The sequence below is a fragment of the Misgurnus anguillicaudatus genome, chromosome 15 (assembly GCF_027580225.2).
Source record: "Misgurnus anguillicaudatus chromosome 15, ASM2758022v2, whole genome shotgun sequence".
Classification (NCBI taxonomy): domain Eukaryota; kingdom Metazoa; phylum Chordata; class Actinopteri; order Cypriniformes; family Cobitidae; genus Misgurnus; species Misgurnus anguillicaudatus.
Window position 1 is genome coordinate 4,942,605 of NC_073351.2, and position 24,896 is coordinate 4,967,500.

The window sequence follows — 24,896 nt, forward strand, 5'->3', positions numbered from 1 at the left end:
ATCTTCAAAAACCTATGGGTGACGTCATGGATACTATGTCCATCTTTTTTTTACAGTCTATGATTTTCAATTATTGGTTGATCAAGTATTTTTCTTCAATTGATATTAATTAAACTATGGTTGTAGTTCTTGTGTTTCTCTTCAGTGATACTGCTAGGTGTCTTCAATAATATAATAAGTAAAATAATACATTTGCATTTGCTATTGTGTAATGTTTTTGATCCATTTTTATGTTGAAAGACATTTTTGTTAGGTTGATCAAACGATTATGAACCACAGACCAACCGTACTAATAAAATTTTATTTGGGCTAGTGTTCAAATATGTACACAAATCTTTATAACACTCACCTAAATCATGGCACAGACCAGCAATCTGGACACACAGTTCATCCTCTGTAGTGATGTTGAGCTTTGGTTGTTTTTCTCTTAGATTCTTGACCAGACATCCTGCTAAATATGCCACCCTTTAACACATAAACAGAATAACAGTTTAATTAAATCATATACATTATACAAATATCTGTTCATTTTTTTATACTTATTATATTATTTTACCTTTACTGTGTATTGTTTGACATGTGTTTTAAAAAGCACCTATTTCATTGCTAAAAAAACGTTATTTTGTTTATTTGGTATAATACAATGTGTTTGCATGGTTTATGGCTCAAATATGTAAACTTTATTTAATACAATTACTTTCGTGTTTTTTTTTGTGTTAAAATTACTTAAAAAATACTGGAATAAAAACTACTTATTGTTTTTGTAAAGGATTTAGTCTTTCTTATTGTGTACCTGCGAATATAGCGAATACTGAATAAATCCAACATAATACAAATGAGCTGTTTTAAATTAAAAATCATTTCAGATTGATATGCAGGTCGTAAGCGCTGACCTGATGGATTAGGAAATATTTCTGTTATTGTCCCACAATTCAAGTTTTGAAAGCTTTTTAGTCGAGAATGTGTAAGATTGAAAATATAGGAATTTATTATTCCATCACAACCACCATTACCATCCTGTACCATTTGTATTCCTGTGCTCATTGACTATTGGCAGAGTCATTCATCCAGTGGGGGTTAAAGGTGGCCTTCTGATTGGTCAGTTTGAATGTATCAATTTAGGTTTAATCACATGGTCAAGGGATAGAGGATAAAGGTCAAGGTTTTCATGAGCTCTGGGCTTATGCCTTTTGCTTTCTTCCCTTTGCTTTTCTTCTTCACCTGAGTTCTTGGGTTTAGGCCATTAGGCCAAAATTCCAGCTCTCAAGTGTGACTCTCTTTCTTCTAAACTTTCTTTCTTTCTCTGTTCTCTATCTTATAATATCTCACATACATTGGAAACAGTTAATTGTGCATGTATTATTTACCATTTCATGCATTTATAGTGTCACCATTTCAATTGTTACTTCAAGTCAGTGCTGTTATTAAACCTTTTCATTTACAAATCTGTTGTTGAGTTTTGATTTAAGGTTAATACTCAAACGCTACATATTGCAATACAATATATTCATACTCTAGCAACGCTCCCCGATATATTGTGTCTGAAACCCTGGTGTCTGAAAACGACTGCAGTTTTGTTCTCTTTACAAAACCAGAGATCCCTACAAATGTATGTTTTTAAAGCAAGAATCTGCAGTGTGTTCAAAAGATATTGTCTTTTTAAACATTTCCAGTTTTTGGAGATGCATTTCAGGGTGGAAGTGGGGCGGCACCGTAGCACACGTTCCAGGACAATGTACAAGCTGGAAAGGTCCTTAACAATTTGAAAGAGCAGCCGGAAGGTTGTAGGGAGCCCTTTTCCTTTTGTTTTTCACTGCAGGAAGACATAGAGTCTTTTTGTGTGTAGTAAGGGACAAAATGTGTCTACAAGTAAATTGTTCTTTGTAGACTTTAAAATCTTAATTTATCTGTTATTGTTTATTTTGGAATTATACTTTAAATTTTCAATTAAAATTGTAGTTCTGCTTCTTTGTGGTGCAGAAATATTTACTCAGGAATTATATATGTTATTGAATGTGTAGTTGAAATTCTAAAAAAAGTAAAGTGTATACACTCTGAGGCTATTTTGGGGATTTTCGCCTGGATTTGGCCTACCAAATTTCAAAAGCTTCCCATACCCACATGCAGAGGGGTACATATAAAAGTTTGGTATCATTTTACAGGAAACCCTTTGAAATTTTATAAAACACTGTTTAAAGTGCTAAACATGGTTGTATGTGTTGTCAGTCCTCTAATAAACACAAAAATAAATAGGCGCTTTTTGATGTTTTTTTTCTAAAGTCTGTATTTGAAAGTGTATAACTCTGGCCCTGAATGGTAACGAAACCTGCAAACAGTTTTGTTTGATTCCAGGAATTGCCAGCTTACAGAGGAAAAATGAATTTTTTCTCTATCATAATCTGTGCAAAAGTTATTTTACTCCAACTGAAGGGAGGAATAATACCCTTTTTGTATTTAATTTCCGCCTAAAAATATTTGAAGTGCTCCCATAACCACATACAGTGGAATAAATGCAATATCTTTTTATCATTTTGCAGAAAACCCTTTGAAGTTACATAAAAATCTGCTGTTTGTGACAAATATTGTTATTTAGGGTGTTTTTCATATGATGAAACACCAAATTGTCTTTTTTTATTTTGTAAATACTGCCTTTGGTAGTGTATAACTCTGGTTCTGGGTGCTCTAGCAGACTGTAGACAGTTCTGGTTGTTACCAGCAGCAGACAGTAAACACCCCCCAAAAAGAATGAACTCTTTAGCATGTCGCTTTCAAAAGTTATTCTCATTTTACTGACGGGTGTGAAAATACATTTTTCATGTAAATATAAATTTTTTGTTTTGCACATATAATAAATAACAAGGGATTATTCATGCACACAACCAAAGAAAATGCTGTGAATGGACTCATTTTTTAGAGTAGGACCTAAGAGAAAAGATGGTGTAGCATTTGTGGCTATCTGTGCTATCTGAGGCAGTTCATGCTCAAGTTTCCCATATGTTTACAAAAGACGATTTTTTACCTCATTATTCATTCGACCATTGTTAGATAGATGATGATAATAAGACAAAAATAACAGCCTTATTCCTGAGAGTGAGAGCTTTCATTTGATATAAGACTTGCCCATGTTTGTCATACATGAAAAATATGAAATATGTGAATATTAAATTATATTAAAAAATATGGGGGGGGGTGATAGTGTAAATTAATTGTAAGTAACTTTCTTACAGTAAAAGATATGTCAAAGTGAAGCATATCTGCAGAAAGTAGAGAGTCTAAGCTTTCAAACAGTATCTCATATGTGGTATTGGGTCCATGATGGACCATTACAAATTAAAGGAATATTTTATATTAAGTCAAAATTAGATAATTCTGGACCCGGTACAGGGTCCCAGATTTAAAGAAGTTAAATTGATGCTCTGTGTCTAAGTATTTGTTACAAAATAAACATTAAGTAGATACTGATGATAAACATGAAGTAAATTTAATTTCTTCATATCAAATAAAAAAGTATGTAGTGACATTACTTAATTATTAAAAATTATTAAAAAAAAAACTAATCCGGCTATATATTTTTGTAAATTTCCGTGTATTGTTTTTAAGTGCCGTATATATATATATATATTAAACATTTGAATCATATCAAAATCCATGAGAAAATTCTTAATTACGCAATTTTGGTTTTCACGACTCTAGTAAGACCAAACCATATATGGTTTGACTTCACTTCCGGTCTGAGACGAGCGCCCTGGATCGTGGCACTGCAGGGTGCAGCTGGATAATATCGGGGAGCTCCAGATAATCAGCGGTCGCTCAGCGCTCATGTACACTCCACAACGGTGCCTCACTTCGGCCAGTCTGTCTGAAAATCACCGCTGACTGTGACGTCAATGTAGTGTTTAAACTGTGGATAAAATTCATTTCAGGTAAATCTAACGAGACAACATTTGGTCTTATAAGTCTATAAGCAGTGTTTTATTGCATAATTTGTTTAAATACTAATTAATTACATTTGGGATTAAAATGAAGTGGGTTTGGACGTAATTATACAGCAGTTGAAAAGTACTTAACCGAACTAGTCTGTTCTTTACTTTTTTGTTATTGAGAAAAGACCCCTAAAACACTTCATCGATGCCTAAGAACCTTGCATTTTTGCATGTTCTCCTCTAGTGTCACGCCTAGCTTCCACTCACGAGAAGGTTGCTGCCTCAAGATGTCGCATTTATATGCTAAGCTGCATTCGTCATCAAGATCGTCTTATTTCCAAATATTAACCATTATAAAGTTGACTATTATTCTTAGTCAATCGCAAATCGTTGTAATATGTGTATGACTTGGGAATATAACTGTGGTTAACTTAAATAAACCAGGCTTAATCGCTTATGCAGCCAGCATATGTGACCAGTCACGGAAAGTAGAGACAAAAGTCGGATCTGGGGCATTTTAAGTTATTCACAGATAAGTTTCTAAGCTTTCCAACGATGTGTAACAAATGGAAATCTAATAAGATTTGGAGAAGTTGTGGCCGTTTGAATATAACACATTCAAGAAAGAGAATGCAGAGAAATTTGAGAATGAAAAGTTAACACTTTTCCCTTTTCCCTGCCTGGAGAGACAATAGGGCTCAAAACATTTAGCCAATTATATAACGAATTCAATGATCTCTGGGTGAAAAAGTGTGGGTGTTTGACTTCATGCTTGCACTGCAAGAACTGACAGAGAGATGACGTCAAAGTACTGCGAGACCGAGTCGAAATTAAACTACTCGGTAAGATTTCTTGAAGAGCTCTCGCTTAGCAAACTTAGCAAACATGTCTGAGAAACAGCCGGGTCACTACAGTCACTTGACTTCATGCGGTTCACAAAAGAGCCGGAAGAGAAGACAATGCTGAATAAAGTTGTAGTTCTTGCTATTTTTGGACCAAACTGTATTTTCGATGCTTCAACACATTCTAACTGACCCACTGATGTCACACGGACTACTTTGATGATGTTTTTATTACCTTTCTGGACATGGAAACTGTACATACACTCTAAAAAAATAATCCGTAAAAAAACGCATAATGTCCTGGCAGAAAATTACCGGCACTATTTCCATTATGTTTACAGACATTTCCGTTTATTTAAAAACTGAACATTCTGCAGATTTATAGAACACTGTCCGTAGATTTACAGAACATTTTCCGTAGCCTTTAGGGACACTTCAATCTGCCTATGAAACGCGACAATGGTGACAATCAACAACAAAGCTTCATGCCGCAATGCATGCTGGGTACCAGGACAGAAAACTTTCTTAACATTTACTCTCACCATAGTTGAGATTTGTATCCAAAGTGTTGATATCTCTGAAGCAAAAACCACAGCTGACACATTTGCAGCCATCTAATTCAATACAGTGTGTTTTTAGATCAGCATAGAGTGTCACTCTTATACATTTCAGTTCTTTATTCTTATTTTATCATTATGTTGGCTTTGAAAAAGCCAACATATTGATATTGCTTTTAAACTTATATCTTATAATTCTTTTTCTGAGACCAAAATTACGAACACTAACTCGTCCTAGAGCTTTCAAGCTACATGCACCAAATTTTCCACTGACCTTCAGACTGGTCTGACGGAGTGTGCTATATCTTTTCTAACTGATGGGACCTTCCGAATTCCTAAACGGGGGGCTCGAACACCCCAAAATTTCCATTGACTTAACATTGAGACAAACTTTGACGGGTCATAGCTGCGAGTGAGAAACTTGTAGAAACTTGTGGCTTACCACATTTAAGGAGGCTGACAGGCTCTGTAAGAACATACATCACAATGGGGTGTAAGCTGTACCCCTGGGGTGTAAGAGGCCCCCAAAATTTCCCATTGACTTATAATGGGGCAGGAAACATGCCCATATAAGGGAATTAAAGCGTCTTTACTTTAGAGTGTTGTAGAGACATGTGGGTGGGCTCATCTTACTCAGTCATCCAATCAGTCTCTTAGGATCGCCCCAGAGCTATTAAGCCACGCCCCTAGCACCAATTTTGGGTACCCTAGCAACATCTCCCATAGATTACCATTATAAAAAGCCCAGATGGATATCTTTGCACCAGAGTGTCATAGAGACATAGGGGTGGGCTCATTTTGCTCAGGCATCCAATCAGTCTTAATAGGATTCATATTGAGGTGTTAAGCCACGCCCATAGCAACCAAATATGAGCACCCTAGCAACATAAAAAACAAAGCCTTATAGCTCTGGATCTGAACATCATAGAGACATGGGGGTTGGGTCTTTGGGTCATGTTAGCTTCATGCTAGCTCCATGTTAAGTCATACTAGCTTCATGCTAGTTTCATGCTAGCTTTATGCTAATTTCATAATATAGCTTTCTAACTTCATGTTAAATTATTATTATTTCCTTTATTTAACCAGGTAAAACTTTCTGAGATTAAAAATCTCTTTTTCAGAAGTGACCTGGCCAAGATGAAATACACAGTATTGAAGAAAAAAAATAAAATAAAATAAAAAAAATAGAAAATAGACACATCAGACAAGGTATATGCACATCCTTAGTACAGATTAAAAACATTTACAATTCATTTCTTCCTTTAACAGCTCAGTAACAAGAGATTTAAAAATATTCGTTGACACTAGGGTAGGTAATTTGATGATATTCTGTAAAAAGTTCCAATCGCTAGGTGCTGCATACCAAAAAGCTTGTTTGCCAAATTTTGTTCGTATTGACGGTACTAAAAGAGTGTACCATTCTTGTGATCGCAGAGAGTAAGCCCCAGGAGGTTTATGTTGAGTAAGAGAGCATAGATATTGAGGCAGCTGTCCCAAAATAGATTTATAAATAAATAAGTACCAATGCTTGCGTCTGCGCATAGATAATGATAACCATCCAACTCTGTGATACAGTTCACAATGGTGAGTACAATAGTTGCAGTTTAACATAAACCTAAGTGCACCATGATATAAAACATCCAAAGAATTTAAAAACTTGGCATTTGCTGATTTATACAATACATCTCCGTAATCAAGGACGGGCATAAAAGTAGCAGAAACTAATTTTCTTTTTGCTTCAAAAGAGAAACAAGATTTATTTCTGAAATAAAACCCTAATTTTATTTTTAATTTAGTCCTTACTTGATCAATGTGAGTTTTAAAAGATAATGAATCATCCAATGTAAAACCGAGGTATTTATATTCTGTCACTACCTCTATTATAGTGTCCTTTTGAGTTTTAAGAGGTGTTTGATTTATCACTTGCTTTTTAGATCTTGAAAAGAACATTACTTTAGTTTTAGTCTCATTCAGAGTCAAGTTTAAATCATTAAGTCCTTGCTGCACAACATCAAAAGCATGTTGTAGCAGCGACACTGCCAGATGTAATTTAGGAGCACTACTATAGATCACAGTATCGTCCGCGTAAAAATGGAAGTTAACATTAGTTATATTAGCATCAAGGTTATTTATATAAATAATAAAAAGTAAAGGCCCCAAGACTGATCCTTGAGGGACTCCTCTCGTGACTTGCAAAAGTGTGGATGATTGGCCTTCCATCTGCACACATTGTGTCCTATCTATTAAGTAGCTTTCGAACCACGAAATTGTGTCTTCAGATAGTCGGATCTGTCTCAGTCTATTTTTTCAGTATACTAAGATCAACAGTGTCGAAAGCCTTTGACAAGTCAATGAAAAGAGAGACACAATGATGACCTTTATCAAGCGCCTCAATAATATCGTTTAAGACCTTGGTAGCAGCTGTAGTTGTACTATGCTTCTTCCGGAATCCTGACTGATAATGTGATAAAATATTATATTTATTTAGATATATTGTCAATTGCTCACTAATAAAATGTTCAAAAATCTTCGACAGGACACATAATTTCGAAATCGGCCTGTAGTTATTCATATCAGTGGGATCCCCTGCTTTAAACAGTGGGCTTACATATGCAGACTTCCATATCTTTGGAAATTCATTTAAACTCATTGACAGGTTATATATATATGTTAAAGGAGCTGCTATATGATCAGCAGCTAATTTTAAAAAGAATGGTTCTAAGCGGTCAGGACCAGCTGCCTTATTTACATCCAATGTTTGAAGGGCTTTTTTAGTCTGTCCTGTCAATAGTGGTTTTAAAGTGAACTTTGGATGTGATAGATGTCTTCCCATTACATCCTTTCCGATATTCATATCTGTAGTTTTGGGTGCCTTTAATAATGATCCAACAGCAACAAAGTGGTTATTAAAACAATCTAACATCTGTCCTTTCTCTGATATTTTCTTGGAGTTATCCATTATATATGAAGGAAATCCTACTACCTTTTTTACAGCTTTAATGGATTCTACGTTTTTCCAAAATTTCATTGATTTGTTTAAATTACGAGTTGTTTCGTTTAAGAAGTAATCAGCTTTAGCTTTCCTTATCATCACTGTACATTTATTTCGTAGCTGTCTAAAACAAAGCCAATCGGACTTTAAGTCAGAGTGCCTTGCTTTAGCCCAGGCAACATCACGCTCCTGGACCAAGTTTGATAATATGGGTGAGAACCATGGGTTATCTCGACCCTTGACCCTATATTTTTTAAAAGGCGCATGTTTATTTATTATAGTGGTGAGCCCATCATAAAAATAATTCCAGGCACACTCAATGTCAGGAATCAATAAAATCCTCTCCCAATCAAACAGAGCGAGGTCATGGCTAAAACCTTGCTCACTAAACTGAGACATACATCGCCTATTAATTATTCGTGGTTCTGTTTTAGGTAATTTTGTATTTCTAACTATTCCTACAGTACAGTGATCACTCATATCTTGCGCAAACACAGATGCATTTGAATATTTATGCGGTGTATTCGTAAAAATCAAATCTAAAAGTGATGATTTAGACATATTTTTTAAATTTAACCTTGTTGGGGTATTTATTAATTGTTGAATATTAAAAGTGTCACAAAAATTTTGTACTTCAGTAGATAAAGGTTGCAGCCAATTCCAATTAAAATCTCCAATTAATATTAATTCTTTAAAATTCAACTTTGACATAAAATCTGTCATCAATAAAAGAGAGTCATTTGTTGCTGATGGGGGTCTGTAGCAACCCACAACAGTAATTGCTACAGATTTTGAAAATTAAACTTCAACTGCCATAAATTCAAGTTGTTTAAGTATTGACTTGGATAGTAGCAAAGTTGCCTTGTAATTATTTTTAATGTAAATGGCTAGTCCACCCCCTCTTTTTGGCCTATCAATTCTAAAAATATTATACCCTTCGATATTAATGACACTATCTGTTATTGATTTGTTAAGCCAGGTTTCTGAAATTACCAAAACATCTGCATCAGTGTTCTTTACCCATATACGTAACATATCCATCTTGGGTAATAAGCTTCGTACATTCATGTGAACAAAACCTACCCCGGATCTGTTTTTAAAATCTACCGGAGTGGGGTAAGTTGTAACATTTTGTGGACCTGGGTTTAGCGCAACATTCCCTGAGATCAGTAGCAGCAACATTATCATACTTTTGCGCATTACTGATCTTGGTAAAGGCTTCCCATTCTGTGAAATTACTCGTTGATAAAAACTGGGCGTAACATAGTGAGAGACATAATGATAAGACTTGCGTATATGATTTAACACACATAATTTGTGACGGTCATTCACAGGCAGCAAAACACAAGTATGTCTCCCATTATGGGTCTCATTTGACCAGTGCACATTAATACCGGAGACCAGTTGTCCAAAGAACGTACACGAATGATTACCACGTTCATTTACAGACAAAAAAACACTAGTATGTCTCCCATATTGAGTCTCGTTTAACCAGTGCACGTAAATACCTGAATCCAGCTGTCCAAACAACATACAAGAGTCATTTCCAATATCACAGGTTGTTAGGATATGGCATAAGATGATTGGAATCAGCAAAGTTGTTCTCCAGTTTCCGTACCACATCTCGCTTTCCGATGGTTAATTCCACAAAAAGACGGGATCTTCAATACGCTGAAATGCGCCTTAGTTTCTTGTCCACAATGTTACGTCCAATCTACAACCCTCCACGTGAAACTCGTTTATCCGCCAAATTAGTTATGCGTTCCCCGTGGATCTGTCAATTCATAGTCGTCTTGTCCACGGGCTTCTCCGTTTCCAAGCTGCCCTCCTTAAAACGGCCAGATGTATATATATATGTTCACTAGTTTCATAACATTCTTAAAGCGAATTAAAAGTAAGAGCTTAAAAGGAAGAAAAACATTGATAATACTTAAACAAACAGAGAGACTAAAAACGTTTCTGATACTGCTGCGCCATCATGCTAACTGCATGTTAAATCTTGTTAGCTTCACGCTAAATAGTGCTAGCTTCATGCTAATCATGTTAGCATCATGTTAATCATGCTAACTTCACGTTAAATCATGTTAGCTTCACGCTAATCATGCTAACCTCATGTTTACTTCATGCTAATCATGCTACGATCATGGTAGCTTCATGCTTATCATGTTAGCATCATGCTAGCTTCATGCTAATCATGCTAGCATCATGTTAATCATGCTAACTTCACGTTAAATCATGTTAGCTTCACGCTAATCATGCTAACCTCATATTTACTTCATGCTAATCATGCTAGGATCATGGTAGCTTCATGCTTATCATGTTAGCATCATGCTAGTTTCATGCTAATCATGCTAGCATCATGCTAGCTTCATGCTAATCATGTTAACATCATGCTAGCTTCATGCTAATCATGCTAGCTTCATGCTAATCATGCTAGCTTCATGCTAGCTTCATGCTAATCATGCTAGCATCATGGTAGCTTCATGCTAATCATGCTACCATTAGGTAGCTTCATGCTAATCATGCTAGCATCATGGTAGCTTCATGCTAATCATGCTAGCATCATGCTTACTTCATGCTAATCTTCCTAACATCATGCTAGCTTCATGCTAATCATGCTAGCTTCATGCTAATCATGTTAACATCATGCTAGCTTCATGCTAATCATGCTAGCTTCATGCTAATCATGCTAGCTTCATGCTAATCATGCTATCATCATGTTAGCTTCATGCTAATCATGCTAACTTCATGCTCATCATGCTAGCTTAATGCTAACATCATGATAGCTTTATGCTAATCATGCTAGCTTCATGTTAATCATGCTAACATCATGCTAGCTTCATGCTAATCATGCTAGCTCATGCTAATCATGCTACCATCATGCTAGCTTCATGCTAATCATGCTAGCATCATGCTAGCTTCATGCTCATCATGCTAACATCATGCTAATCATGCTAACATCATGCTAGCTTCATGCTACTCATGCTATCATCATGTTAGCTTCATGCTAATCATGCTAACATCATGCTAATCATGCTAGCATCATGCTAGATTCATGCTAGTTTCATGCTAGCATCATGCTAGTTTCATGCTAACATCATGATAGCTTTATGATAATCATGCTAGCATCATGCTAGCTTCATGCTAGCTTCATGTTAATCATGATAACATCATGCTAGCTTCATGCTAATCATGCTAACTTCATGCTAACATCATGATAGCTTTATGATAATCATGCTAGCATCATGCTAATCATGCTAGCTTTATGCTAATCATGCTAGCTTCATGCTAATCATGCTAACATCATGATAGCTTTATGCTAATCTATTATATATTATATACGTTTTACGCCTAACTTGAACTATGATTTACTTACTATTTTTACATTGATATTATTTGAGTAAATGTAGGCAAAAAAAATAATAATAATAATAATAAGTAGAACAAATGTTAATTTAAAAAAATATATAGCAAACGGGTTTTAATCAGCAACAGAGAAACTGCGCATTTTGCCGATGACAAACACCTCAGAAACTCCTCGAATTTATGAATATTTACACTTATAATATGATTTTATTTACTTACTACAAAAGTATATCACATTATACAAATTTATTCAACACCACTGCAGACTTTATATCGAGTTTCATACCATGTAAAGGAAAACATGACAATATAAAAAGTACAGTAATGCAGAAAAGCGCATTACAACCATGTTCAAGCTATTAAAAACGTTCAGATGCAAAAATGAACTAAATGTACAATTAGTTAAACTAGTTAATGATATTGCGCAAATGCTCTCGGTCTCTTCAAGGTCTACGCGAAATAGAGGTTTGTTATAAGACTCATTTATACATCACGTCTCTTCTAATCACTGTAAAAAATGATTCATTGGCTTTGTAAATGTAGGCTATCTAAAATAAATGATTAAAGTAACTTAATAAAATCTTTTAATGTCAGTTATGTGATTTTTTTTTTTAGTTAGACAAAACAAAATAAATTACTAACTAAATGTACAATTAGATAAACTAGTTTATGATATTGCGCAAATGCTCTCGGTCTCGTCAAAGGTCTTCGCGAATTATTTTGTTATAAGACTCTTCTACTGTAAGTACACAAAAAATAAGAAGAATGATCCGCGTTTAAGTCAGATTTTTATGAAGAATATTTGTCTGTTTATGTAACTGGCAAAAGAAAACTTCGCCAACCAAATGTTTGTCAAAAAGTTTGTATGTGACATCAAATTACTGCCAAAGCACCGAGAATTCCTGTCATTTTACTTCAATATCATATACTATGCTTAAAGCATAAAGTCGAGCACACATTGTCGTCAGTATGCCCTACTTGAAACACGACTGCCCTCTACAGGTTTTTTATTTCCTGCGTCCCCCACCAAATCCCCCTCCTGCGGGATCTCGCAGAATTTCGGAAGTGCTCGCGGCATTCTGCTCTCAGAAACGCGCATTTTTAAAGGCCACATCTGTATAGACTCCCATGTTAAAAATGACCAACTTTACAGTAGAAAATAATATGTTTACAGCCTGGTACAAAAAGTGTTTTTGGTCTATATAGCTAATTTTGCTTTTCATGACAACTGTGGGGGGGGTGAATTTTTTTGTAACTCATCCGTTTAAATTATATTAAGCCTTAAACCTATGCATAATTAAGGGCGTGGCTGCTTGAGTGATGATTAAACAGCCACTGCTGTTACTAGACTCCACCTAGGCGGGCATGGTTTCACCATCCAGCCACCTCAGCTTCACCCACGTCCCGCCTCTTTACCAATTTTCGGTTTTCCGCGAATGATTCACAGTGATGCACGGCCAAGATGGCGACAGCAGGCAATGCCTACTTTAAGCTTCAAAAACAATCTTCATAAACCAATGGTTGACGTCACGGACACTACGTCCATATTTTTTACAGTCTATGGAATCAACATACAGGGTCAACACCAAGCGTCTCATTCTCATCCAGTGGCGGCTGGTCACTAGGGGGCGCTGGGGCGCCGCCCCCTTAAAGCTGGCCAGAGAGGAAAGCTACTTTAACATGTTACCAAAAACTTAAATATATAGTGCAAATTAATACAAAATAAATTCATTTAGTTGTACTATTTCACTGTTAGTCATGTTATAATTTATTTAAAACAATTAAAAATCAAAACTGAGTTCGTTGTGTGTGTGTCATGTTTGTGTGTCTGGGGCGCACCCCTAATTAGTGTCTATGTAGGTCAGGAAAAAGGGTAAAAACATGTGACCTGAGGCTGAGCTCTAAGTGGCTGGTTTCGGATCCGCCCTGGGGCGCAGGACTGTGCGTCCCAAACACTCCCACTTATGTTGAAAGCGAATCAATATTGCTTTTAATGTTTTTTACCTCCTGTGATTGGATCGTTCAAAGAGTCTCATAACCGCGTTGGAGATTGCTGTGTTAACTGATAGCTACAGTACAGATCAGTGAAAGCAAGTGAAATATCTTGAGATGAAGGAAAATATGCTTTTATCCTTACAAAATCACCCTATAAAAGGTATTTAATTGATGAATAAATAAAGGATTAAGAAGCTTGGACCAGATCGACCAACGGAGTCAAATGATGGCAGTCTGTGTTCTCCACCACTTCTCATGGCAAACGGAGTTGGCTAGCTGGATATCATGTAAGTCTTATTGGGTTTTATTTTTTCCCTGTTTGCTGTTTTAAAGTCTGAATGCGTGATACGTGCACGACATGAACGTTTGTGGCACGTTTGAGCTTGTGTTGCGTGGACATAGCGAGAGCTTATATAATCCGGTATATTACGTGGCTTGGTCAACTTTGTTGTTAGTTTTGTTGTTGTAGAGTTTAAAAAGCACCCACGAGAAAATCACTGTTTTTAAGGAAACTTCACGAACCGTGCATATTGAGCTGATGGACTGTATGTAACAGTTACTTAGTCTGTTGTGAGGGGAAAATGTGCTTGTACTATTGCTATAAAAGCAAAAAGAAACGTACAGCCTGTGATTAGGCAACTTTAGTTTCTCTTTTTGTGTGTATTCGGTCGCGTTAAACGAAAAGTCTTTGACGGAGATAATTTAAGCAGGATAAAGAAAAATATGAGCGCCATTTTGGCAGATTGCCCATACAACTCAACTTGAGAATGTAATTCCTAGGCACGTCCAGTTGGTGGCAGTGTGTTGCTCAAATGACGCCCTGGTTTCCAGACATTCTCGCGATATTTTGATGTCATACACTGATTGGTCTGCGCATGGCTGCTGAAGTTAAACATTACAGGAGCGCTGCAACAAGACGCCTGTCTAAGGTAAAGATACAAAAGCTAATGACAAGAGTCTGCATTAATCTGCCTTCATGCGTTTATTACACAAGATGGTTTCAGATGAGTTTAGTTCAATTCAGATTTTTACATGTTTATTGATATTTTAATCGCAGTAGTATTTTGTTATTTGATTTGTTCATATTTGCCTGTTCAGCATAAAGCTCCGTGTTTTATTGCCTCCGCTGTCACTGTGAGAAAAAAAACATTAATTCATCTGCTTCGTGTGATGGTAAAGTGATGCACGGTCTCCGTTTATCTGTTCTCTAAACAAATGAATAAACACTTGACTTGTATGCTCGTCTTGTAAGTTTATGATTAGAAATGGTCATGTGAACGAAAATGAAAATAATTAAAACATGAAATGACGGATAATAAATGACTGTGAAGGACTCTTTACAACGCTGTTTATCAAAAAAATGACGGAGATTGAAAATGTCTATCGCAACCTCTCTCTGTGTGTGTGTGTGTGTGTGTGTGTGTGTGTGTGTGCAAACGTGCGTGCGTGCGTGCGAATGATTACCTTGATATTAGTTCATTACAGATTCATAGTACATTTATTTCGTGCGTTTGATTTCAACTGTAAGATTTTCAGCATTAAATGCTAATGATACTCATCACCTGATAAATGGCTAAGAGTACTGCATTACTACAGTAAAAGTTTGATTTTGAGTGTGTTTGCGCCCCCCCAATTTTTTTTAGCACCACCCGCCACTGTTCTCATCTGAGGGGAATTAATCATTTTCATTGTCCTTATCAACATTATCAACTATGTCTCAGACACATTCTCCTCTATGTCACTGTGACACAATCTCATTGAAAAAAAAACTTTGCTTAGAGGCCATTTTCAATTGAGAGTGAGCATAAAGAGAACCCACAAGAAATTGCATGTAAAATGTTGATATTTCCTGTTTTATACAGCTTAAATAGACTGGGGTCAAATTGACCCAAAAGAACACCAATGCTACAAAATGTGTAGATGAGGACACTGAAAAAAATATAATGTCAATTTAAGGTTTACCGACCTCATTAAATTAGTAAAAATCAAAAAATATGAAGGAAAAAGCATGTATTTACAGACGTTAAATTTTAAATGGGGTTAATTTGACCCCAAAGATAATAGGAGGGTTAACCTTTTTTTGAAACGGCTGGACCTGAAATTAGTCTGAATATCCATTTTTTTTGTCTAAACGCCATACCCAAATTAAAAGGTCTGTCCTCCCTACCTGTGCCAGCTACCTTGTCTCCTGCCTCGGAGAAGACATAAGAGAAGGCAGGGGGAAACGTGGTGGTGTGCTGGTTACAGTGAGGATGTGCCATGGGCTATCTGAGCTGGCGGATTGCTGCCGCGTCCTCATGAATTTGCAGCCGGTCCCTCGCCAGTCGGCTTTCTGGGATCCTGGCGAGCTAGCGAGTTATGGCATGGACATTGCGATCCGAGATACGGGTACAGAGCGGCGGTTTTGTTGGCCTCCTCGCCCGCTTAGACGGGGTGTGAATCTGGCTAATCTTTGCTGTCTAAACCGCGCAATACTTGTAATGCCAAAGGAGGATCGCCCAACGACTAAAAGACTCACCCTGATTAATGTAATGTAATCTCTTTCCAACAAAACATTTATATTGCATGACTTCTTCAAAATTAACTGTCAGGATCCGTCAGAATCATGTGTTTTATTATAATCTAGTCTTTGTGTTCGGGGTCCTGGCAGTACCATGTTTTATGTGGGAAATGCGTGGTTTTAGTATTGAATTATTCTGAACACGCATTTCCCGGGTCTCGTCACTTTTTACCCGCTCCCTTACTTGTCATTGATTTCAGCTGTGTCCCTCATTAGTTCTCCCTATTTATTGTCCTTGTGTTTGCTGTTCTGTGCTCGTGCGTCTTGTTGCTTCTTGTCGGTATCTGTGAGTATTTAAGAGTTATTTAGTCTAGTTTGTTATATGTCATGTTAAGTTTAGTATCAGTCTAGTGTTGCGTTTGCCCCGTCTTGTTTTGCCCCCTCGTGGGTTTTGTTTTCCCTTGTTTGTCAATAAATTATTATTTTTAGTTCTGTCTGCATTTGGGTTCATTTCCTTGTTAAATCCTCACATTAACAAATTGGATTTAATGTTTTTAACTGAAACCTGGGTTTGCATTGGAGATTTTACCCCCTTTGTTAAAACTGTTCCACTGAATTGTACTTTTTAAAACAAGCAGAGGCTGATGGGACATGGTCGAGGGTTGGCAGTTATTTTTAAAAACTCTGTGAACTGCAAGACCCTTCAGGCGGAGATCTACTCATCATTTGAATTACAACTGTAGCAAATTAAGGTGCAGACTGGTTCTTTAGTATGTGCTCTGATTTATCAACCTCCTAAATTGAATAAGGACTTTCTAAAACAGTTTGCTGAGTTTGTGAGTGGACTTCGATGCAAGTATGATCATTTTTTGATCCTGGGAGATTTCAATGTACATGTGTGTTGTCCATCAGACCCATTGGTGAAAGACTTTCTAAATCTTATGGTGTCTTTTGATTTAGTACAACATGTTAAAGGGTCTACTCATGTACGTGGTCACACACTAGACCTATTACTATCATATAACTTGTGTAATCTCAGTGTCACTCTGGATAATGTGGCATTTTCAGACCACAAATCTGCTACTTTTGAATTATCATTAGATTATGAGAAAAAAACGGACTGCCTCTTCCAGGCTTGTAAGGAACATTAATTCTACAACTATTGACTCATTTAATAACCTGTTTATCAGAGCTCCATTAACAACTACTTTGGAGAACCCTCCTTCTCAGTGGGACGCTGGACATTATTAAATGTTGTCAACTCCACATGCTCCAATATCCTTAACTGTATTGCTCCTTTCAGATCTTCCTTAGTCAAACATAAACCTCAACCATGCTTTAATGCAACAACGTGGGCACTTAGGAGTGCCTGCAGAAAGGCGGAGTGAAGGTGGAAAAAGGATGGACTCCAGGTGTCATTTGAAATTTTTTAAGAATCACTATTCACATATCAATGTCAAGTTAAACAGGAAAAAAATGTTTTTTTTTGTCTGATGTTATTGCCTGAAACCAGCACAAAGACTCTTTTTAACACTATAAATTCTGTGTTAAACCCCGCCATGACTGCTAATCTGGACTTTCCTGAACTCTGTGAACAATTTTTAAATTTCTTCTGTGTCAAATTTTCAGCGATTAGATCTGAAATTGTTAATCAAAGTCTAGTTCTGCCTGATATCAGTTTGTATTAGGGGTGGAACGGTACACAGAAGTCCCGGTTCGGTTCGTACCTCGGTTCAGGCGCCACGGTTCGATTCACTTTCGGTACAATGGAGGGAAAAGCAAAACAAAAATGAAGGCATTTTTTTAGTACTTAAGCTAATCTTAAAAACATAGGTGTCCTTATCAGTGTTATTTTGAGATGTCATGAATATGAACTGAAATGCATTTAACATACTATCTCGTATTTCAAAAATGTATACTGCTTTAAGTAATCTTGTACTCATCTTTCATACAAATATGGGTTCAAATGTATTACAAGTGTTACCTAAATACATTTTAAAATTACATTTTAGCACATTTATTTCATATTAATGTACTAAAGAACAAAAAAATAGGCTTGAAGGATGAATTAATAGGCGTGTACGACTTCACGAGGCGCTGCAAGAAACGACAAGTGGATGACGTCAGAGTAACACGAGAGCGATTTGAAATCAGCCTCCTCCGCAAGATTTCTCGCGGTACTCTGACGCTGATGGCGCTGCGTAAAGTTGAGCACACTTTAAAAAAGCAGCTGAACTCGACAGAACTGCACCTCATCCATTAAATGTATATTAGCAGGACAATTTATCTCCTACTTCTCAGCGTGAGAAATACAAAGTGTGGCGTGTGAGTGTGTGAACTGACTGAAATGTGTGTTAGTCAAGGTGAATGCGTGAGACTTGAGAGCCCTGATTAGATGTATTTCCACTCACATACCTATCAACTGCTGAACAACGCCGATGCACAGTCCTCGTCTTTTCCACCACTCTCTCGCCTGTACTATTGTAATTGACTGGAAAACCGAAGTTTTGCCAAACTTGCGATCTTAAAGAGGCTGGCGGAGCGTCTAACTCTTGTGGAACACCACTTGCCATCCTCGCTATCGCTGCTCCCTAACTGACTGGATTGGCATCGACCTGACAAAAAACTGCAGAGTGCCAGAATGTAGACGGGCTCTGATAGAGCGCATACATAGGCGGAGCTCGGCTGCATCGGCGCCAATCAGAGCTTCAGAGCTAAAGCGGGGCAACAGATTAGCTGTCCATAAAGAACCCGCGTATCTAACAGTAGTTCCGCATTAAATTAATTATTTTGCACGCAAGTTTTTTTTTATTTTCATAGCGTGTATTCTCCGTTTAAATTCATGCACCGAACCGTGACCCCGTACCGATTCGGTTCGAAATGAATACATGTACCGTTCCACCCCTAGTTTGTATCCCTCCACTTTCATCCATTTCAAATCTTTATCTCTTACCTCATTAACTGAAACTGTAGGTCAGATGAAACTCTTTAGTTACCCTGGGGATGAGATTCAATCTTGGCTTTTTAAGAAGCTTTTGACATTATCGGCCCAAGTGTTCTCTTTGTTATTAACACAATTTGATTACTGGTATGGTACCTGATTCCCTGAAGCATGCTATAGTTCAACCACTACTCAAAAAAAAAAATCAGATTCAGTGTTTTTGTCAAATTTTTGTCCAATCTCCAAGCTTCCATTTTTAGCTAAGATCCTTGAAAAATCTAAAAATTCACCTTTTAAGTGGAAAGTCTGTGAGTTGAAATCGTTGACTTCTGTATGTGTGCCTGTCTTGTATTTTATCTTGTGATGTTTTTTTAATTATTTATTGTTGTATGGCTGTACAGCACTTTGGTTCAACTGCATGTTGTTGGAAATGTGCTCTATAAATGAATAAATGAAATGAAAATAAAATTAAATGAAGTGGTACAGCTCCCTATATTTTGATACTCGGGTGTGCGGTGTCCGGTAGTAAACTATTATTTACATTTTTATATATAGTAATTCGGTCAGAAACGTCAAGATTGTGAACAACAAATCGTTTTGGTTGGATATTTCATTTCCAGTGTTGGGAATGTTACTTTAAGTAATTTGTTATAGTTACTAGTTACTTCTCACAAATAGTAACTGAGTTAGTAACTGCGTTACATCATTATAAAAGTAACTAATTACCAGGGAAAGTAATTATTGCGTTACTTGTTCAAATATTTCAAATAACTTGGATGCCCCAAATATTAAATCTGTTAAATGAATTAAATGGATACTAAAGAGAAACCACTAATTTTAAAGCAGCATGTGACGATGTGAGGTGCTTCATTAGATCAGACTTGCCACATACGTGAAGAGACTATTTCTTTATGGGCATTACATAACATGTAAGTTGTACGTTATATAAACATTCCTGCCTTTCACCTCAACGATGGAAAAGTAGTGCTCATTATACTTTGTGTTTGCTATGTACTGTATACGGCACAGTGATCCCCATCAGGTTAAAAGCCTTTCTTTAACTGGCATAATTGTTTATTAAATTACATTTGCAAAGAAAACTTTTTAATGTATTAGCAATGATATAAAATTACAGAGTTAACCAAACTGCTTTTTTTGAGTGTGTAATGCAATTATGTAAAATTGGTCCTACCACACCTGTAATGATACAATAAGAGATAAAAACTGAGTTTGTAGCCATCACATTCATAAGACTTAAAATACACTCACAATCAGAAGAAAGCTTTTAAGGTTTAATCTTGTAAATGCTTTATTATATCTTTTTTATGTCAAAATGTTTTGCTTAACGTGCAATTGAATAATATTAGTGAGTTTATTAGGTGTAACTTTGTTGAAGAGAAAAACTTACCCAATACAGTGTTCAAATCGAGTATGAGTTGCACCAGGGTAGACCAGATATTTTATTCCCAGTTGTTTAAGATGTCGCAGTCTCTGAAACTGAGGTGTGTCTATGATCTTCACCAGCAGAGGGTGCAGTTCAATTTGACCATGAATAGAGTCATTGAAAATCTAATTAAAAAAATGCAAATAAAATGTGTGTTAGCAAGTCAGTGGTTAAATGTAGTGGGTCTTGGGAACCCACTGCTTTGCATATTTTGTACAGTATGTCTCTCTTATCTGACTGACTCAGTTCGTGAAAATTTCTACAAATAAGCTGAGTCAGAGACAGGTGTGTTAAATAAGGTAGACATATAAACTGTGTAAAGCATTCTATGAGGGGCCATGCAGCTATTAAATCATACTTCACTTATGGAGAGGGCCGGCGCCACGAGGGGGGACTCACCTGCACTATCCCGCCCCCTCAGATCACCATTAATGTTGAATGGGATTTTAATTATAAAATGCGCTATTTAAAAATCACATTTGCCTTGTGTATTGTCTTCCTAAAGTGCATTTTATAGTCTAATTGTGTCCTGCTCTGGCGAAATGAGTCGGAAGTCGCAATGTTCCATTTTAAGATATGGGCCGATAATGTGGAAAAACAATGAAATTATCAAAAAAAAAAATGTTTTGCTAATTTCAAAAAACAGACATTCAAAAATAATCTGTCAAAGTTTCCAAGTCTAAATAATTGAGAAAAGGTATTTAAATGACTATTAAAGTTGAAAACGTTGTACTAAATTCAATGGAAATGAACATCGCTTTTCTCAATCCTCTCATCACCTCGGAGCATTTCCTGGGTATCCCCTGAAACGTCACTATCTCTCCAAATATGGTGTAACATGTTGTATATAGAGCCACTCAGAAATCTACATAAACGCTGATCATTTGTCAATGGGAAGCCCCGGGGCACGTGATTGCTCCAGCCATCCTCCTGTCAGACTCACAGCACTCTGTAGGCCTACCCAATATTGAACTCCTTTATGAATTTGCGATACTGTTATTGTCAACTAGCCTACACAAAGATATGATTGCATAGGCAAGCATTATTTGTTTTCTTTTTGCTTGTCTCTCTGCCTCTCTCTCTCTTTCTCTCACACACACACACACACACACACACACGCACGCACATTACATTTGCTTTTATTTGGATCTGAAACACACACACATACACACACGTGGGCACATGCACGCACACACGCACGCACGCACGCACTCTCTTTCTATCCCTAGCAAAAATGCAGCACTTCTGTTCAATCTTTCTAATTTTAGTAAATCTTTGTAATAGTGCCTTTTAAAATATTTATTTAAATAATTTGAGCCTGGTTTACTGTAATAGCATTAATATTAATTTCCTTGGTCAAATTAAGCTGTAAAATAGTTTATCACTTTAAAAATGCAATGGATTTTGAAAGATATTTACAAAAAACGGGCAAAAAACTTCAAAGGCGATTTTCTCAGGTTTTCAGTTGGAAAAAGAGGGCATCCTTAATTCAAATGTCTATATCTTTAAAACCATTTGACTAGGATAACATTTGAAAGCTTATGATCTCCTCTTTCCAGTGATACCAAAATCTCAATTTGGGTCACTGTGACTCATTTTGCTGGATCAGGTCAGAATTTAACAAAACAAAAAAGCCAGGGGCCTCATTTATCAAACGTGCGTACGCACAGAAGTGTGCGTAAAGTGTGCATAGGAACAGTTTTACGCAAAGTGTGGAATTTATCAAATTGCACTTATACGTAGAAATGTGTGTAAATATACGCACACCTCTGATTATGGGTACGCAGAGCATCTAGTGGTAGAATAGCGATACTACATAGGACCCTGTTCCAGTGAGTAAAGAAGTGTCTATTTTTTATCCACAAGCAGGTGTTAAAAATGATTAATGTCAGTATGGTAACAGCAAATAAGTATAATGATTTATTTGTGATATGTATCTGTATCTGTGAAAGCTCTACATGTGATTTGTATAAATGAAGTCTCCGTCAAATGCTTGACACAGTGCAATGGCTTATCTTGCGTTATTGGAAGACTTGGCAAATAATCATTCCGCCGGTAGCGCGTTTTCAAAGATCGCGCCAATGATGCTGGTTATATATGCTGCTGTCCAAGGTGGAAAGTTGGAGGCGTTTTGAAATGCAAATGAACATGAACGTGCACGAGCATGGTGCTTAAGAACAAGTGGGATTTATAATCAAGGATTACTTACTGATGTGCGTACGAACCACGTGCGCACGTTTGATAAATCCCGATTTTTTTGTACTTAGGCACATTCTAAATTTCATTCGTAGGTACAAATATAGAACATTTTCTACGCAATGTTGATAAATGAGGCCCCAGGTATTCCATCGTGACGTTAATAAATACACGCCCACTGCATTCAGTCTCAGTGGGAAATCAAGATGTCGAAGTGGGAAAGTATACAAGAAGTTACAGAAAGGAATGGGAGAGTGACCCGGGCCTGCCCTGTAGCAATGGATATATGGAAAATAGCACTCAAATTTTGCAAACTGGACTCTGGATAGCAACGTATACGTTGATTGTCACACATCAATTAATGCCGTGTCGTGGCCGATGTATCGGAGCAGTTTAGGTGCACAGAACCAAATGTTCGGCTGTCATTAAAATTTTGGCACCATGAACTTGACATTTACATAGTTTTGAAAAGTTCAGATGTTCATGTTCTTCAGCATCCTTGCAAGTTAACGTACATCCAACAGCCTATTATTGTTCTGCATTTAACGTTAAAGGTAAGCCTATACAATCTCTCTCTCTCTCTCTCTCTCTCTCTCTCTCTCTCTCTCTCTCTCACACCTGTTTATCAGTTTTTAATATAAATTGATAAAAACAGCCATTGTTGAATTTATAATTTACGAATATGTATTTGTATCTTACAGCAGCTGTATATGTAAACGAGTTATTTTGTCATTTTGCAATTGTGGTTATCTAACGGCCAGGGCCGCCTTAACCTAATGTGAGGCCCCGGGGCTAAGAGGTTTTGTAGGCCCCCCTTCCCCTCGATTTATAGTCTAATTTTTTTGTGTAATATCTAGGTAATCTACATCACAAAATGAATTAGTTTCTTTCGAGACATACAACAGTGAGTTTTCCCTCTTTGAGCCAGAAAACACCATAATATCATTATTAACATATCACTGAGCCCACTTGAGCATAAACACAAGACACTTTATTTAACAACCACACACAGCAACTTGTGGTGATAATAAAACCAAAATGTGTGAAAGTATATATGTTTATAAGCTTTATATTTATATAGTTTTTGGAATATACAAACTTGCAGAAAATTGCCACTCATAACTAATGCTCACCACAGTTTTAAAAATATAATAAGTTAAAGTTAGTTTTAAAGTGAAAATGCATTAATGATAACAAAAGATAAGTCTTTATAGACATAATCTTGTTAAATGCATTAATGATAACAAAAGATAAGTCTTTATAGACAGAATCTTGTTTTTTAATCAGTTATTTATTTTGTAGGCTATTGAACATATAGTATGCATTGTATTTAGTATTTATGCATACATAAGCATGTAAAACGACCAAGTATGAATATGCACAAGACAGACAGGGAACATACCTGTATATAAGATCTTTAGATAATGAGTTTATAATGGTGCTATCAGGGGATGATCATTTGAGATGGTTTTGTCGCTCTTTACTTTCTTAGACTTGCACCTTTACCGTTGCGTCTCTTTCTCGTCTTTCTAAACCAACAGATGTGTGTACTGTGAGCTAACGTCGCATCAAACTACATCGCTCCAGCTGCGCACGCGTCACTGATATAAATGCGAGTAAACTTAAACTTTATAACAACTAACAGCATTATGTGCGGGACCTCCTTTCTTAATTTAGCGGCACAGTTTCTTGTGCATGTTTGGAGAGACTTCTGCATGCCAGAGACTCAGACAGCGGCACGAGCACAGAGAGAGCGACCGAGCGTGCGCGCGCACGAAAGAGAGAGAGACCTGCACCTCACTGCTTATTATGAAATCTCATAAATTACTCTTTCATTTGTTGGTGGATTATTTCCCGTTTCTCTGTCACACTCAGTCTAACGTGCAGGAATGTCAAGTTGACAACGCGCACTTAATTACATTACACGGAATAAAAAATGTTACGTCTAAAAGTTACAACGGACCAATCAGCAGCCATGTAACGAGCAATTAGAGTGATTGACAGAAAACCTGACAAGTTACAAAACAATATGACCTTTTCAGCTCATCATGAACGCAAACTTGGGAGGCCCTTGAACTTGGGAGGCCCCTGGGCTTCAGCCCAGGTAAGCCCGTGCATTAAGGCGGCCTTGCTAACGGCT

General features: G+C 36.8%; 1 protein-coding gene across 1 annotated transcript in view; it reads right to left on the reverse strand.

Moving 5' to 3' along the window:
- LOC141349805 (deoxynucleoside triphosphate triphosphohydrolase SAMHD1-like) overlaps positions 1 to 24,896 on the reverse strand; it is a 143,979-nt gene that overhangs the window by 84,955 nt on the left and 34,128 nt on the right. The window contains exons 3-4 of the mRNA XM_073853972.1: positions 20,525 to 20,685; positions 350 to 465 (exon numbers count right to left, since the gene is read on the reverse strand). Coding sequence (XP_073710073.1) covers positions 350 to 465; positions 20,525 to 20,685 — 277 coding nt within the window. The remainder of the gene's footprint in view (positions 1 to 349; positions 466 to 20,524; positions 20,686 to 24,896) is intronic.